Source organism: Crinia signifera, chromosome 2 (assembly GCF_055691185.1).
Source record: "Crinia signifera chromosome 2, ASM5569118v1, whole genome shotgun sequence".
Taxonomy (NCBI): Eukaryota; Metazoa; Chordata; class Amphibia; order Anura; family Myobatrachidae; genus Crinia; species Crinia signifera.
Window position 1 is genome coordinate 385,896,212 of NC_139218.1, and position 19,049 is coordinate 385,915,260.

Here is a 19,049-nt window from a genome sequence, read left to right on the forward strand (position 1 = left end):
CTATTGGTCACAAACCGCAATGCAGCAGTTATTGCTAAACTTCAGAAGCAAGATTTCATTCTTACTAAAAATCAACCCACATAGACTCGCGCACTGTGTGGTCACCTATACACTACACCCCTATCCACCAGACCTCCCACATTAGTCATGCTTTGTATAAATATGGGGTATGAGACCTGCACACCCATCCTCAAACTACATCCTGGCCCTTTCTAAAAACTGGCTTGGGCAAAAAGTTCCCAGGAATTGTTTCAATGGGTTTAAACAATGATCAATTCTTACATAGACCTATAGCACCCCCTGCTGGCAGAAATACACAATTTACCATAATCAATCCTACAAAAGACTTTAGACAGTATTCAATGCTTTTTGCGAGCTGTGACAGTGAGCAGTGCTGGCTGCTTGCTGTCACATTTCGCACGATCAGCATTCAACTGACCCCCTGCACAAGCCGTTTCCACCTTGCTGAGTTTTTACAGCGACGTGGAAACGGGGTGTGCGGCCGCTAAAACAGTGTGGCTCGCGGCTAAATGCAGCGGGCTCCCTCCATTGGCCGCGAACCTTGCCGTTTGGGGGAATCACAGCGAGGATTCCCCCAGAACGATAAGTATGGTGAGCGGCTGGCGAGGGGGTTAAACGGCGAGGGTCACTTGTTTTCGTCAATCCTCGCCGTTTAACCCCCTTGCCAGCCGCATTGAATACGGTCCTATATTTTTTTGCAGCAGAGCAGCCTTTAGCTTTTATTGCAACATACCAAGCAGGTAGGGTGAGCTTTGTTGGCTCATGGAAAGCCTAGCTACCTTCGACTGCACCCACCAATGGCAAAGTGAATCTAGGCAGCGGCACCGTGGTAGCACCAGGCCAACCTAGGTGCCATATCAGGTAGAGATTACCCAGAACACTTATCCAGAGCACTGGGCTTCCTACCTTATGATAGTTTTTGGGGTGCCACACCCTGCACCTAGATATAGCGCTAGGGACCCCCAATATACAGAGAAGCCTTGACGCGGCTTGGGGGCATATCATACACCTGCGCAGGTATATGTAACCAATATCTCTGAATTCTATTATCATGTAGTGTTCAAGATTGGTTACTAATACCACTCAGTGTGCTGGGGGAACCAATGTCTAGTTACTTACTCAGTATTAACCCCTCCCTTGCATGCACCTGAATGGTATTACTGAACTAATTTGAGTATCTACCACTATCTGTATGTATTATCCAGAACACGCTCCCAGAAAACATCTGGGAACCACCGCAACACTGAATAAAAGAGGCAAATTCATGTAGGAAAATTAATCTTTAGTTTTTATTGCTGGGTGGTGATTTCTCAGCCATGTAAACAGATAAAAATGGAATGAACGCAACAAAAACTGGTCAGGTGATTACAAGCGGAAGGATCCAGTCCCCCCTTGGGGCGATTAGAAAGTTCTACATTAGCGATGTGCCAATATTGTACAAATTACCAATTGACAAAACGTTTAGCAACTGCAGATTGGATAAGTAAAAGTAATTCAGACGTGGACACAAAGCAACAGTCAGATTGTTTGTGGATAAGCGAGTCAGGGACAGATGTATTAAGCCTGGTGATAAAGCACCAGCCAATCAGCTCCTGTTATTTTTCAAACCCAGCCTGTAACTTGACAGTTAGGAGCCGACTCCGGTGAACATTTAATTTAGATGTGAACACAAATATCCAGTTTTCTTGCTGGCCGCGCAAGGAATGTATTAACAAAAATTTAAGGACAAGTGCAAACATACTCTACAAAAAGTCTCCACATACTGCCCACGTCTCACGGTTATACTTCAAGTGTCACCAGAAAGGTCATGCCACTTTACACGCGCCCTCCACCAACATTTTGCTCCGCAAATTCCAGAAGCGGAGGACGGAGCAGAGATCTCAGTTTACAACAGTTTGGTATAGGACAATACAAAAAAAAAAAAAAAAGGTTTTGTATCGAAGTAATCAGAGTACACAGCGGTCCCTTTGGTGGAGATCACCGTTCATCCACCCAAAACTTTTTTTTAAAGCAAGTCAACGCTGAATTCCTTTCTGTATTCTTGTATCCATTTCTTCATGTAGGACACTTCCAAAGCCCGAGCCTCGATCACAGACCTAGGGTCATACGCGTTATTAGAGCGCAAGTCCAGATGGTGCGCCCCATCTGATATAAGGATGGCGACAAGCGACTCGCTGAGGCTTTCCTTCACGCCACCGGCTGACCACGGATCCAGATCACCATTACTGCAAAAGAAAAAAAAAAAAGTCTAATACTAACTGACAAGTTTTTATACTTTTTGTCACTGTACCCCACAAGGGAAGTACAACCTGAAAAGGAGTTCTAAAAATAATGTCTACAATTGTATGAACTGTAATCATTCTGAATACACACGAATTACATACAATTTTAGAGACAGCCCCTCCTCACCCCAAGTGCTGTAGGAGAAGGCCACACTGCAGCAACCGAAGAGCAACACTTTGAGAGTGACACCCTACGAGCGGGACAGCCTGTGAAAATCAGGACCGTCTCTCCAGAAGTGGGGCAGGTGGCAGGTAGGACTTGTTGGAGAACCGTGAGAACATATTAACCTATTATTCTATACACATACATTTGGATTTAGTAAAAAGGACCAATTTTGTCAGACAAGCGCTTGTGCTCTGCTGGAAATATTACATGGCTGCTTATTTGGAAAAATCTAAGCCCTGACAAAACAAAAAAGGGTCATTAACTAGCAAAGAACCCAGGTTTCCCATAATATGGTTTATCAACCATACAATAAAAAGGAAATTGCTATTGCAGAGAATGGCCACAAGAGGGTGCTTGTGGAGAATAATTCCAAAGTTCCTGAGGGTTTATCCCTTTGAGTGCCAACCTCTGAGACGTGCAAAGGTATATTTCCTATATAAGGAAACATTACAGGTTATTATGATAAATAAAAAGATCTGCCAATTTTCACACGAATTTTGACAAATTCACTGCAGCATCTCAGAACTTCTACAGGACAATCATATAACTTGAGGGCAAATAGCCATTCGTCCCATCTAGGCGCCATTTCTGAAACCATATTGTTACCCTTAAACTCTATTTGATCCTTAATTCTTTGTCCATAGGTCTACCGTGTATGTTTAGATTGTGCTACAGTCTTTAGAACCGTACACATGGGATGATCCTGCTTTCAGCTGAGCGGCATGCTGTAGCACGAACGCTCAGCACACATCTCGGCACATTGCGATGCTTTGTGCTGAGCGGCCTCTTTATATTGTATTTAAAGCCCCGCGATCCGGGGAAAGCCAATGCAAGCACTGGCTTTCCCTGCGTACGCTACCGACGCGTGGGACCGTGCATTGGCATCGCTACAGGGCATACACGGATCATTCTGTGCTCCTTGTCTAAGTGATCTAGTCAGATCACTTAGAAAAGGGGCTGAAATCACCCCGTGTGTATGCTCCTTTAGCCTCTACCACCTCTGATGGGAGGCTATTCCACTTATCTACTACTCTTTCTGTCAAGTAGTTCTTCCTCCCATTTCCCCTGAATCTTCCTCCCTATAGTTTCAGTGCATGTCCTCGTGTTCTGCTGCTCCTCTTCCTGTGAAGAATGTCTCCCACCTGTACCTTGGTAAAACCCTTGATATATGTGAGAGTTTCTTTCATGGTCTTGTGTGACCCTAGCTCACACAAGACACTACTAAATCCCTTATCCATGCACTCATTATATCCCGCTTTGATTATTGCAATAGTCTCCTAACTGGTCTTCCCAAGAACAGACTCTCACCACTGCAAATCAATTTTAAATGCTGCTGCAAGGCTGATTTTCCTTGCAAGACGCTCATCATCTGCTGATCCGCTCCGCCAGTCCCTCCATTGGTTGCCTGTATATTACCGTATTCAATATAAAACACTTCTACTCGCATATAAAGCTATTAACTACACTGCACCAGCATATATCTCTCTACTTATCACACAATATCTCCCATCTGGACCACTCCGCTCTGCACAAGATCTGCGTCTCTTCTGCACGGATCACTAGCTCCCATTCACTATTACAGGACTTTCATCGGGCTGCTCCCATCCTATGGAATGCCCTTCCACGCACAATAAGACTCTCCACCAGTCTCCAAACTTTCAAGCGTTCCCTGAAAACTCACCTCTTCAGGCAAGCCTATCATATTTAAGTTCTACATGCATAACCCTCCGAGGCACTTATGTATTATATAGCTTCCCTTCTGGACCGACAAGCTATGCTATTACTGGTGCCTGTCCTTCTGTTTCCCTCCTATATTCCTATAGATTGTAAGCTTGCAGCAGGGCCCTCTAACCCCCAAGTCTGTCTGTTATTACCCAGTTTGTTTTATCCCTGTCTACTATTGTAAAGCGCAACGGAATCCGCTGCGCTATATAAGAAGCTATAAATAAATAAATCATGCCCCCCTTTCCCTTCTCTGCTCTAAAGTATACATATTAAGATCTTTCAGTCTTTCCTGGTACGTTTTGTGATGTAGGCCATGCACCATTTTAGTTGCTCTTCTTTGTTCAGTCTCTAATGTATTTATATCCTTCTGGAGATATGGCCTCCAGAACTGAACACAATACTCTAGATGAGATCGTACCAATGACCTATACAGTGGCATTATTACTTCTTTCTTTCTACTGCTGATACCTCTCCCTATGCAACCAAGCATCTGACTTGCCTTCTTCATTGCTGTGTTACATTGCCTACCTGCTTTTAAGTCCCCTGAAATAGTGACACCTAGATCCCTCTCTTCCTCAGTAGTTTCCATTATAGTGCCATTTATACTATATTTAGTCTTTGGATTTCTGAGACCCAAGTGCATGATTTTGCATTTTTTGGCATCAAACTGTAGTTGCCATGCTCTTGACCATTCCTCTAATCTACCTAGATCATCAATCATTTGTTTTACCCCTCCTGGTGTGTCTACCCTGTTGCATACCTTTGTGTCGTCTACAAAAAGGCATACTTACAGTCCAATACCATTTGTAAAGTCAGCAATAAAGGTATTTAAAAACTACAGATCCCTGGGGTACTCCACTTCCCTCCTGTGACTGCAATCCATTTACTCTGTTTCCTATCCTGCAACCAAAATCTTATCCATTCAACCATCTTAGTATCTAACCCCAAGCTTTCCAGTTTATTTAGCAGTCTGCAATGCGAGACAGTGTCGAAAGCATTACTAAAGTCTACATAGATATACTATGGCCCCCCTTTATCCATTATGTTACCATGTACAATATAACGTCACACTGTCACCATGCTGTAGCTGAGCAGGATTAGTTTAAGCCCACCACCCACTATGATGACCCTACCTCCTTCATTGATGAGCTATTAACTCAAAGTTCTTTGCCTCTAAAATAATTGGGCTTGAAAAAGCAATTTCTCTGCTTGGAACTGTATGGTTTCTTATATTCTAAAGGGCACCTTGACCCCTTGTGCTTCCCTCAAAACAATCTTGGGGTGGGCTTTGGCCATTGTCACATTAGGGTGAATAGGTGAAACAGTAACACAACTTAGTATTGTCCTTTAAATGAAGGGTACTCTAAACCAGGGCTGGGCAACACCGGCCCTCCAGATGTTAATGAACTTCACATCCCAGGATGCTTTGCATTAGGTTTGCTATGTGGCCATGCTGAAACTGATGCAAGGCATCCTGGGATGTATAGTTCATTAACATCTGGAGGGCCGGTGTTGCCCAGCCCTGCTCTAAACAGACTTACTGAGAAACCCACCACCACCGCTTGCAGTTGGAAGGTTGTTACCACCACCCTAAAGATTCAGTTTTCCTTTGAACACCATAGAAAATGTCCAGAAACCATCACTGCGCCGGTGGCCATCTTACCTGAATATTATATTGCTGGCGGAGCTGATGTTCTTCCCACCATACACAGAGGTAATCCAGGAGGGACGGGGACGGACCCCCCACTGCTTATAGCAATCTTCTGAAAAGGCCTCAAAGTTCCACGACTGTGGTTCAAACATGTCCGTGACCCCGTCAGAGCAGAACGGCATCACCATCTCGGTGCAGGCCTGAGGAGCACAACACAAAGGGTCAGGATGTACAGTAGTGCCAGACACTACAGGAAGCCATCAGCCAAAGCCATCAGCCAAAGCCATCAGCGTTGTGTAGCTGACCCTTCTCTCTACACCAAAGATGTTCTTCACTAGCCAAAATGGGTTTCCAATTCACATAAGGAAGAAGCGGTAAAGAAATTTGTAGAGTAAACTTGGTGCAGATGTTTTAAGCCTGGAGAAATTAGAAGGTGATAACGCACCAGCCAAATCAACTCCCAACTGTCATGTTAGAGGCTGGGTTTAAAAAATAACAATTAGAAGTTGATTTGGCTGGTGTGTTCTCACTTTTGAATTTCTCTTTTCTCCAGGCTTAATACATCTGCCCCCAGTGCATGTTGTAGGTAGAAAATAAAAACATTGTTGCAAATTTGCAACAGAGTCTCATTAAAAAAGGGGGATGGTGTAATGGTTAGCATTACTGCCTCACAGCACTGAGGTAATGGGATCGATTCCCATCCTGGCCCTAACTGTGCAGAGTTTGTATATTCTCACCGTACTTGCGTGGGTTTTCTTCGGGTGCTCCGGCTTCCTCCCACAATCCAAAAATATACTGATAGGCTAATTGGCTCCCAACAAAATTAACCCTAGAATTTCTGTGTGTGCGTGTACATGTGGTAGGGAATATAGATTTTTCTTGGGGGAGGAGGGCGGGGGAATGTGGGAGGGGGAAGGAGATGGAGTAAATCCGCATAGGGAATATAGATTGTAAGCTCCACTGGGGCAGGGACTGATGTGACTGTTCAAATATACTCTGTACAGCGCTGCGGAATATGTGTGCACTATATAAGAAACTGTCAATAATAATAATTCTATTGAATGCTAATTCATGACACTTGGCTCAAGGAGTGTGATCAATGCTGCAGGGAAAGACTAATGGTGGCCACACACGCACCGATTACAGTGCTATGCGTTTTTGGCTGTACAATGGTTCTATACAATTTTTCGTCCAGATTTAAGCATGACCCGATGTGGTGGTTATTTTGCTGTCTGCGATGCGATGCTGTGCGATTTAAGCACACTTTTTCACTGGCTTATTCTGTCCTTTCTTTTGTTCGAGTTCACATGTTTTAAACATGCAATAAAGTTGTTGATAACTATTTGTATGTAATTATTTCGGAAAAAAAAAAAAAAACCATCGTGCAGCATCTGCTCGTATGCCGGTATTATGCAGAGCCCGATGCTGTGCGATAATGTCCTAAAAAGTACCTGCGGCACATACTTTTTAGGACATCTAAAATCGAGCAACGGGAACGCGCATAGCACAGCATCGCGTCGCACACGACGCGCTACTACAACACTATAATCGTACGCATGATGCGTTTTGTACTTTAAAAGTACAAAACGCATTCTAAAATCGATGCGTGTGTGGGCTGCATAACATAGGGGTGGATGGGAACACAGCCCCACACCTCTACATAAAAAAAGGGCACATCATCAGAATTAAGCCCTTTCCAAGTCCAACGTCTAGTCAGGCTCAACAGCCCTAGCACTAGTAAGAACCACTTGGCCCATCTAGTCTGCCCCTTTTTAAACATGTTACCTAAAACCATATTTGATCCCTTTTTCTTTGTAAGGAGATCAATATGCCTATCCCAAGCATGTGTACATTGCACTACTGTATTTGCCTCTACCACCTCTGATGGGAGGCTATTCCACTACTCTTTCTGTGAAGTAATTCTTATGCGGTGTACACACGGGGGCGATAGGGGCTGATATCGCTGGGAATATGGTCGCTGGCGACCATATTGCCAGTGATGGGAGTGTGCCCCGGCGATAAATCGCCGGGTGCGCGCTCCCATTTTCTGCCCCACTCTAATCGCTGGTCGCAGGAGCTTGCGCCTGCGACCAGCTGATTACCTCTACGGCACCGCCGGCAGAGGTTCCCCATCTCTGGTCGCTGATGAAAAGGGGACACTGAGCAAAATATTGCTCAGCCATATATTGCTAGCAATATATGGCTGAGCAATTTATCTCCCCAGTGTGTACGGGGCTTTACTCAGATTTCCACTGAATCTTCGTCCCTCTAGTGTCAGTGCATGTCCCCGTGTTCTGCTGCTCCTCTTCCTGTGAAGAATGTCTCCCACCTGTACCTCCTGGCTCCCTCCCCCTAGTGTCAGTGCATGTCCTCCTGTTCTGCTTCTCTTCTTCCTGTGAAGAATGTCTCCCACCTGTACCTTCCTCCCTCTAGTGTCAGTGCATGTCCCCGTGTTCTGCTGCTCCTCTTCCTGTGAAGAATGTCTCCCACCTGTACCTCCTGGCTCCCTCCCCCTAGTGTCAGTGCATGTCCCCGTGTTCTGCTGCTCCTCTTCCTGTGAAGAATGTCTCCCACCTGTAACTTCCTCCCCCCAGTGTCAGTGCATGTCCTCGTGTTCTGCTGCTCCTCTTCCTGTGAAGAATGTCTCCCACCGGTACCTCCCTCCCTCTAGTGTCAGTGCATGTCCTCGGGTTCTGTTGCTCCTCTTCCTGTGAAGAATGTCTCCCACCTGGACCTTGTTAAAACCCTTGATATATGTGAAAGTTTCTATCATGTCCCCCCTTTCCCCATATTAGGTCTTTTAGTCTTTCCTGGTAAGTTTTGGACTGCAAAAGATCAAAGCATGATAAAAAAAAAGGCGTGTCCAGACATTTTCAAGGAAGTCATGTGATGTTAGCTCCGGCCCCGATCATCCTGCTTCTTTCACAGCCACCAAGTCCTAGGATACGCACAGACTGCATACACTGGGAAATCATATGGTGGTGAGCTAATCGCCGATCTAGCAAATTTTTGCAAGCAATTTGCAGCCTTGCACAGGGCGGGATTTCCTGTTGGCAGCAACTGGCCATTGATAGCGTCATACTATGCAATGGATTACTATCGATGCTTTTACCTATCGAAGGTCATCCCTTTTCTTTGACGAATTGGCCTGTGTGCCAATCAAAACATGGGGGCATGGTTTCACTGGTGTCAGGGAAGGAGCTATGCTCCATGTCCCGCCCCTTGGTGGAAAAAATAAAATAAAAAAGTGCGAATTATAACTCACCGATAATTCCTTTTCTTGTTAGAGATCCCATGGCAGCCATAACACTGGGATATCCTCCCTTCTCCTAGTTCAGACAGAATGTTTTTCAGGGACCGCCCACCTTGGGTATAATAGCCTCCTCCTCCCTCTCCTCTGTGTCTTTCGTTTGTCTCCGTTTCCATCGGTTTCTGAAAAACACATATATCTGGGAGGGATCTAGATGGCTGCCATGGGATCTCTAACAAGAAAAGGAATTATCGGTGAGTTATAATTCGCACTTTTCTTTTACGATCCCCATGGCAGCCATAACACTGGGACATACCCAAGCTCACAAAAAAATGGGAGGGAGACCATGATATATGCAGTTAAGATTTATTACTCTCATCAGTTAGCTTTCACTGACAGAGCCTCATTTAACACATGGTTCCCAAAGTGGGCAGTTGTTATATCCAGGGCATAATGCTTCGAGAACGTATGGGGCGATGACCATGTTGCCGCCAGGCAAATGTCCTTCACCGACGCTTTGGCCTTCTTAGCCCATGACGTTGAGATTGCCCTAGTAGAGTGTGCCTTTATGATAGAAGGTACTACTTTATCCTCGTGTTGATAGGCGTAGATTATTACTTCTCTGACCCATCTAGAGATGGTCTGTTTGGCTGGACATAAGCCTTTCCTCGGACCCTCTGGGATAATGAATAAATGGTTTGTCTTCCTTATGCTGGCCGTTCTCTCTTTGTACGTGGATATAGCTCTCACCAAGTCTAGCATATGCAAAGTCTCTTGCTCCTCATTTTCTGGTTCTGGGAAGAAACTCGGCAAAACTATATCCTGGCTCAGGTGGAAAGAAGATATAACCTTTGGAAGGAAGTTCGGGTTTGTTCTTAAAACCACCCTGTCTGGGAAGATGACTAAGTAGGGTTCTTCAATCCATAAGGCCTGCAGTTCTCCAATCCTCCTTGCCGACGTTACTGCAATGAGAAATACCACCTTCCACACCAGGAATTTCATCGGAATCTCTGATAAAGGTTCAAACGGTTCTTTAGCCAGAATTTGTAATACTAGGTTCAAATCCCAGGGAGCTACTAGAGATCTTACAGGTGGACGCAACTTTCTCATGGCTCTAGAGAATTTATTGACCATCTTCTCCTCCGCCAGACTACGGTCCAGAAGAATACTTAGAGCTGAGATTTGTGACTTAATCGTAGCTGTTGCTAGGCCCATCTTGAAGCCGTCCATCAGGAACTGTAGCACTTTTGAAGTTGGTATTTCGTGGAATTCTTCCTTAAAGCTTCCCCAGCTTAGGAATTTTAGCCAAGTTTTATAGTAGACTAACGATGACACTTTCTTCCTGGCTTCCAGAATCATCCCCACTACTTAGTTGGATAGATTGTACCTCTTCAGAACCTTCCGCTCAATTTCCACACCTTTAAGGAAAATATAGCTGGATCTGGATGACAGATTGGCCCTTGCGTCAGCAGGTTGGTCTGCACTGGTATACTCCATGGCTCTTGTATCCTCATGTTGAGTACCTTTGAGAACCACGGTCTTCTGGGCCAGTCCGGCAGGACGATAATCACCTCCACCCTGTCTTCTGCTACTTTCTTCAGAACCTTGCTTATCATTGGGATGGGGGGAAACACGTATCCCAGCCTGAATTTCCATTTTATCGAAAAGGCATCCATAGCTAGGGCTTGTGGGTGATAGAATTTGGAGCAGAAGTTCTTCACCTTTCTGTTGCCAAACGTCGCCATGAGATCTATCTCTGGGAGACCAAATCTTGTCACAATTGAGTTGAATGTTGTCCTGCTTATCTCCCATTCTCCGGGAAGCACCTCCCTGCGACTTAGGAAGTCTGCTAGTACGTTTTCCGATCCCGGAATGTATACCGCTGATATTGACTGAAGATTCGCCTCTGCCCAGACCAGAATTTTCTCTGAGACCATCATCAGTCTCCTTGCTCTTGTGCCCCCCTGGTGGTTCAAGTATGAAACTACAGTTTTGTTGTCTGACATGACCCTCAGGTGCGAACCTTGAATGACTTGGGACAGCTTCTCTATCGATCTCCAGACGGCCAGTAACTCCCTCACATTGGAGGATCTCTGACTCTCTTCTGTCGACCAAGTTCCCTGAACAGATCTTGATTGAAGGTGGGCACCCCAGCCCAACATACTTGCGTCTGTTGTCAGAATTAGGTACTCCGGGTTTTCCAGGTTTGTGTACTTTGCTTCCAGACCCCTTGTCCACCACAGCAGTGACCTCTTCGTCTTGTCGTGTAAGGACACAAGTTGCTTTTCGCTGTTCCTGTCTCTTGAATAGTGAAGAAACTGCCACTGGAGAGTTCTCATTCTCCATTGGGCCCACGGTATTATCTGGATGCACGATGCCATCATGCCCAATAGCTGGAACACCTGACACAAAGGAGATCTCTTCTTTAGAAACAGAGACTTTGCTAAGTGATGGATTCTTACGCACCTCTCCACTGACAAGGCTACTGTGAACTTTCCAGTGTCTATTCTCAAACCTAGAAACTGTATCTTTTGACACGGGACCAGCTGGCTCTTCTCTAGGTTGACCACCCATCCGTGCCTCTGAAGGAAATTGATAGTTGTCTCGATATCTTTTTGCACCCTTTCCTTGGATTCTCCCGTCACCAGAAGGTCGTCCAGGTATGGCCAGATCTGGATCTGCTGTTGTCTCAGTTCCGCCATTAGGGTTACCAACACCTTCGTGAAGACTCTGGGCGATGTCTTGAGGCCAAAGGGAATGCATGTAAATTGGAAGTGACTCCCCATTACCGAAAATCGGAGAAATCTTCTGTCTCGATGACACACTGGTACATGGTAGTAGGCATCTCGCAAGTCTATTGACGCTAAGAACTCGCCTTTCTTCAGCCCCATCATAATCGATCTCACACATTCCATACGGAATTTCAGAGTCTTCACCCATGTGTTGAGGTCCCTCAGATCCAAGATGGTCCTGAAGCCACCTGTGCTCTTTTTCACTAAAAACAGGTTCGAGTAGAACCCTTTCCTCCTTTGAGTTTCTGGTACTGTTTCTATAGCTTCTATTTCCAGCAACTGCTGGATCTTCAATAGTAGCTCTTTCCTTTGTCTTATGTCTTTTGGAGTCTTTGAGACCAGGAACCTGTTGCAATAGGGTACCTTCATAAATTCTATCTTGTACCCGTTGTTGACAATGTCCAGGACCCATCTGTCCCTTATGGTCTCTCTCCAGATCTCCGCAAACCTTAACAATCTTGCTCCCACCTTCAGTGGATAGTCATGACCTTCCCCCTCTCCGAAAGGACTGGCGGAAAGTTTGTCTGGATGTACTGGCGGTGCCTCTTCTGAAGAACGGCCGCCCCGGCCTGTAGCTCTTCGCATCTCTATAACTCTGTTTGCCAACATTCGGAATAGGGAATTTATTTCTTTTGTCTTGGGGTAACCTGGTCGATTTCCCCCCAGACAGTTTCTGGATCATACTGTCCAGTTTAGACCCAAACAAGTAGGTACCTTCAAATGGGAGCGTAATCAGTCTATTCTTAGACCCTGCGTCCGCACTCCATGGCTTCAGCCATAAGGCTCGCCTTGCTGAAACGCCCGCTGCCATAGTTTTTGCTGCCAATGAGACTGTATCTAGAGAGGATTCGCATAGATATTCTATGCCCTTTTGCATGATCTCCACACTCTTGATTAAGTATTGTTTTGAAATACGCTCCTCAACGTCCGTATGCAAGTTAGTTGACCACAGCCTAAGCGCTCTCACCACCGATGCTGTAGCCACACTCGCCTCGAGAGATGTAGCAGCTGTAGCATGTATCTTGCGTAAAGCGTTCTCCATCTTTCTGTCCATAGGATCCCTAAACGTTGCGCCATCTTCTACTGGGATTGTGGTTTTGGATACAATCTCTGCTACCGCACCATCCACTTTAGGGACCAGACACCACTTGAGGAGCTCCTCATCCTTATATGGATACATTCTCTCTAATCTATTATTCGTACCTGTTCTTTTATCGATGTTAGACCATTCCTTGGTTATCAAGTCCCTAATCATTTTATGTACTGGGAAGCACCTGTTCTTTTTAGGTTTGTCTTGGAACAGTGGATTATCTTCCTCCGTGTCCACCGGCTCTTTAAAGTTCATTGCTTTGTAGATCTTTTTTAGCAAATTCTCTACTATCTCCAAATTAAATGACCTGGAATCCTCAGTTTCCCCAGGTTCATCCTCAGAATCCTCTTTTTCTACAGCTTCAGTTAGATAATCATCTACTTCTTGTGATAACTCTGCTTGCTCTCTGGATCTTTTAGGATTTTGACTTTGTACAAACTCTTCCTTGGACACAAATGAATTTTTCATCCATTCCATCAAGTTCTTTAATACATCCGTCTGTTCCACTTGTTTAGTGATTTTTGACTGGGTTTGCAGGCATTTTCCACACACTGTGGCTTTGTCCACAGATGAGAATAACATGTCACATGTCATGCAAGTACATGACACCACTTTCTTCTTTGCAGTCCTCTTTTTAGGCACCGGTGAAGAAGGCACACTATAATAAAAAGGATAATTACTATCTAAGCTTAAATAAACAATCTAATGCCCATAAAACCAGGGTTACCTCAATTGGGCATCAACAGGCTTAGGGGAAGAAGGTAGATCCATCTCTGACCAGCCTAGCAGACTCCCGACACGAGTGACAGTCTGCTGGCAATACAGGTTTAAATAGCGCGCTTTAACCCTGCGCTCTCCTCTCTGACCGCTCCAAGCATAGCCATGTGGAACCAATACATCCAGCCGAGTACCCGGGGGATGTTTTAGCCCGTGCACCTGTGAGCACGCTGGGCGGAAGTGCGGCATCAGCGTGTTTCCGCCCCTTCTGCCTGCGGCGTTTGCTACAAGTCCTACTGCCGCTATGACTGCTGTAAGCCAGCCACCTCCAGACGCTGCTGCGCCTCTGCCACAGCTCCTGCCTGAGCCCAGCAAGAGACCACTCCGTCTTCTCCCTGCGCGCGCGCCGGCGCACTACAGGTACCAAACAGCGTTGTTATGCTGGCAGTTTGTTTACTTAGGCAGGTATACTTAGCTGTACGGCAGGACCCAGTCCACACTCCTTTCAGCTCCTCTTCTTCCCGGGCAGCTACCCGTCAGCTGAGGCTGATTCTGAGGCACCCGCTCAAACAAATAAAATACCCTGTACTGTCTAACTAACGGAGACAGAAAGAAAAGACACAGAGGAGAGGGAGGAGGAGGCTATTATACCCAAGGTGGGCGGTCCCTGAAAAACATTCTGTCTGAACTAGGAGAAGGGAGGATATCCCAGTGTTATGGCTGCCATGGGGATCGTAAAATAAACTATTTGTGGTACTTATGTAATATCTGGGCTCCCGTTTTTCTTATGAGACCGCGGCCCCTCGCCACGCTTCGGGCACGGTGGCTCGCTGCGCTCGCCACACTATATAAAATCTACTCCATGCGTAGTTGGATAGTAGGGGTATGAAAAAATGGGGTGCATTTAACATGGGAGCCCAGATAATACATAAGTACCCTATTTGTTTATGCTTGACATCGATGGAGGAAAACCATCTGGTTTTCCCCTCATCGATGACAAAACTATTCTACATTGACCATCAACAACTTTGAATCAATGATGGTCATCCCTAACTTTACCTGGTAACTCCAGCCAAGGTCGTCCAGGCTCCCCACGGCGGTCTGAGAGGTGTTGAGGCAGGGCGTGTCCCCAGTATAGTTATAGTACACATTGATCGCCTGGAAGATATTCTGTAAAAGTGCCTTGTCCTCAAGTTTGGGGTTCTTCAAAAACCTGCAGACCACCTACAGGAGCAGAGAATATGAAAGAGATAACGGGGTTATAAATAAAGATGTAGAACACTCCATTCAGAGATCTACGGTTTCTCTTACCCATATTCCCTCTAGACTTCATTTGTGGGCACTGGTCAGCAGGTCTTGGGAGCAAGCGATACTTGTGGTATGGCCTGTGCTATGGGCTTATTCAGTGATCGACTCTAGAGGTTACAGACCCTTTAATAGGCCTTCAGCACTTGTTGCTCATCATGACTAGACCTGAATTTGGATATTTAGCGGCCCTAGACCTTTGTCTATGAAGAATCTCAAAACAAAACAACAAAAGTTACCTTAATAGGCCAGGCAGGCAGCGGCTCCAGGAAGTTGGCTGGGTACGGATAGTCCACCATTGCCAGGTTCACCCAGGTCTCGCTCAGCCAGTTTTTGAATGCTGTGACATCATCCTTGCACTTGAGTGGAGAGCACAAGTGGAACGCGTTGGAGAGCCACCGGATGCCTTCATCTATCAGAGAGGGGAAACCGGTAGTGTAAGATTCTATCAATCCTGAAACGCGTTCATTTGTTAAAACATTACTCGCAATCTGCACAGCAGGAGTCAGGTTTTGTTAAGAGAGTGGCTGAGGCAGATCTGGTGTCCAGTAACGACCCTGTTGAAGATCACTAGTGACAGTAGACATGGCGGAAATTAAGTTGGATTTTGAGAACATTTGGCCTATGTACTAGTTTATACCACAATCTCCTGGCGTACACCCAACACCTGTGTGTCTGCGTGCAGAAATCAGTCCCACCCACTGTTTTTACCAGTTGCATTCGCAACAGTTGTCATTAGTACCAGGATGTTCATCTCCTAGGCTTCCAATCCAGATGTGCATGCTACTGAAGTTAATGTACCTGCCACGGCACAACCACTAAAAGGAAAAGTTCAGAGCAATCCAGAGGGTTGATCACCGCCCATTTCACGTAAAGAGTGGCTCAAATCTCTGTTTTCTTTCAATGGAACACAAGTTGTATGCGGAAATCTGCAAGATTCATCCAAAAATCCACCCACTGCATGCCCATTTCAAGGCCCCATCAAGGAGTAGGATTATATTAGGATGCCCATGGTAGGCCGATCCGGGCACTCAGGTTGACCTCCTAGAACTATGTGCCATATGGTATACATAATTGTGGATAAGCTAGACAGGTTGGCAATATGGATGGTAGCCAGGGTACTTGGCAGTCACTGGCCAGACTACCATTTGGTTGGTATCATTCAGAAGACTGTCTGAGCGGGTATTGGGCAGCCGCTTTGGTCACCCAGCCATTTTGGACTTGTCATTAGAAGTCACGTCAGCAGATATATTCTGTACTAGTTAAATCTACAGTGTCTCAATAGGTCTACTCTAAAAAGGACACCATACAGTAAGTCAACAGGGTCAAAGGTCGACATGAGTTTCATGATTTTGCTTATTTTAACCGGCTTGAGTAATAGTGTGCCAAGTCTAGGGAAACACCGAGCCCAAAGCATGGCAAACCAATTGGGGACTCATGTCAACCTATTCATAGGACTAAACAACACAAGTGATATTGAGTGCTGATTGAATTATTCTGCACTGCTGCTGAACCAAGAAAGGGGGATTACCAAAACCCCTTTAAGGTGATGCCACAGAGAAAAAATAAGGAACAGCGCTGTGCTGAATAAAATATGATTTATTAAAAGATTAACACATTAATGGCCAACATTAGACAGACAAGACTCACAAACATATAGATTAACCCCTTCCCGACACATGACGTATATATACACGTCATGTGTCGGTTGCGGGGGAATCAAGCCAGCTCACGGAGTGAGCTGGCTTGAAAGAGAGCAGGTAATGGCTGTATATTACAGCCAGGTCCCTGCTCTCACGGCCACGAGCGGCGAGTTCGCCGATCGTGGCCGTTTAACCCTTTAAGCACCGCGGGCAAAGCGCCCGCAGTGCTTAAATAGCTGATCGGAGGGGGGGCGCCCCCCTCCGGCGCCGATCGGGGCCCCCCGCGGCGAGATCGGAGGGTGCCGATCGGTTGCCATGGCAGCCAGGGGTCTAATGTAGACCCCTGTGCTGGCCATGTCAGCATACCTATTACATCCTGCCTGAGGCAGGATGTAATAGGAAGTGCTGAAAATCACTATGTTCAGCCATAGAGCTCTATGGCTGAACCTAGTACAGGCGATCTCGCCCCCTAGTGGTCAAGTACACTAGGGGGCCTTGTAGTAAAAGTAAAAAAAAAAAAAAAAAATATTAAAAGTTCAAATCACCCCGCTTTCCCCATTTCACAAATAAAAATAAATAAAAAATAAAAAAATACACATATTTGGTATCGCCGCGTTCCTAAAAGTCCGATCTATTAAAATATAACATTAGTTATCCCGCACGGTTAAAGGCGTAAACGGAAAATAATTCCCAACGCCAAAACTACGTTTTTTGGTCGCATCGCCTACCCAAAAAAATGTAACTAAAAGAGATCAGAAAGTCGCACATATCCCATAATGGTATTAATTAAAAAGTACACTTCAGCCCGCAAAAAATGAGCCCTCACCCAGGTCCGTAGGTGGAAAAATAAAAAAGTTATAAGCCGCAGAACATGGCGACGCGACGCAAATTAGAAAAACCGTAAAATGTTCTATTTGTTTTTTTTAGTGCTAAAACGTAACGAAAACTATATAAGTTTGGTATCACCAGAATCGTAACGACCCATAGAATAAAGATAACCCATCATTTTAAACGAACTATGAACTCCAAAAAAACCGTAACCAGCGCAAAATTGTGGAATGGCGTTTTTTTTTTTTTTTACCCCACATTGAATTATTTCCTGATTCCCCAGAATATTATACGGTATAGTAAATGGTACCATTAAAAAGTACAACTTGTCCCGCAAAAAAAAAGCCCTCATGTGTCTATATAGCCGGAAAATTAAAAAAAAGTTACGCTTATTTGAACGCAAGGAGGAAAAAAAAAAAAAAAAATTAACAAAAAAGGCCTCGTCGGGAAGGGGTTAATAACCCCCCAACTTGTTTAACCGGTTATTTCAAGCATGCAATTCTGGGATTACTGTCCGTTTCTTTTGAAACAAGTTAATACTGTAGGGTTAGTATTAAAAGTCACAATTCCCACTTCATGTGCACATTGAAAAGTGGTTTATACGTATTTGTATTCCAAAGGTGTCACAGCTAGTGGGGTGCGGCTTGCAGCTACCACCTCTCTACGCGTTTCTCTGCGCCTTCTTCAGGAGATGTGTCACATCTCCTAAAGAAGGCGCTGAGAAGCATTAAGGCGGAGAAACGCGTAGAGAGGACACAGAGGCTGCCAATAGACAGGGCCGACGAACGCATCTCGGATATGACCGTAAAGCCAGCGGCCAGAGAAGTTCGGTGGTAGCTGCAAGCCGCACCCCACTAGCTGTGACACCTTTGGAATACAAATACGTATAAACCACTTTTCAATGTGCACATGAAGTGGAAATTGTGACTTTTAATACTAACCCTACAGTATTAACTTGTTTCAAAAGAAACGGACAGTAATCCCAGAATTGCCTGCTTGAAATAACCGGTTAAACAAGATGGGGAGTTATTAATCTATATGTTTGTGAGTCTTGTCTGTCTAAAGTTGCCCATTAATGTGTTAATCTTTTAATAAATCATATTTTATTCAGCACAGCGCTGTTCCTTATTTTTTCTTTTCATAGGACTACCTTTTTTATTTTGACCCTGTTGCAGGGCCGGCCCTAGGCATAGGCAGGCTAGGCAATTGCCTAGGGCAGCAGCTTATGCCTAGGGGCAGCATTGCGTTAAGCTGGGGCTGGGAGACATACCGCAGGTCACACTCGTACTGTACAGTAGTGGCTCACGCGCCGCAGCAGCCCCCCCCCCCCCCGCCCGCTGCCCACTGCCCTCGCAATGATGTCGGGCACAGGCGCAGCTTAATGTTTTCACATCCGCCCGGCCAGCCGCGGCGCACCCCCACGTGACACACGCGGTGACGCAGGCGGCAGGCGGCTCAGTGCTCGCCCTCACATCCCACCTCCTCCAGCCGCCGCGGCGCGTGCTGGGAGTAGTGGAGGAGGGACAGCGACAGTGAGCCACGCAGCAGCAAATGGAGTGTATGGTGGCAGGTGAAACGC

At 45.7% G+C, this 19,049-nt stretch overlaps 1 protein-coding gene across 1 annotated transcript in view; it reads right to left on the minus strand.

Annotated features, from left to right (window-relative positions):
* Positions 1-1,286: 1,286 nt before the first annotated feature.
* PRCP (prolylcarboxypeptidase) overlaps positions 1,287-19,049 on the minus strand; it is a 33,081-nt gene continuing 15,318 nt past the window's right edge. Inside the window, exons 6-9 of the mRNA XM_083170251.1 lie at positions 15,239-15,411; positions 14,754-14,918; positions 5,858-6,045; positions 1,287-2,246 (exon numbers count right to left, since the gene is read on the minus strand). Of these exons, the coding sequence (XP_083026377.1) occupies positions 2,027-2,246; positions 5,858-6,045; positions 14,754-14,918; positions 15,239-15,411 (746 nt within the window). The 3' untranslated portion in view covers positions 1,287-2,026. The remainder of the gene's footprint in view (positions 2,247-5,857; positions 6,046-14,753; positions 14,919-15,238; positions 15,412-19,049) is intronic.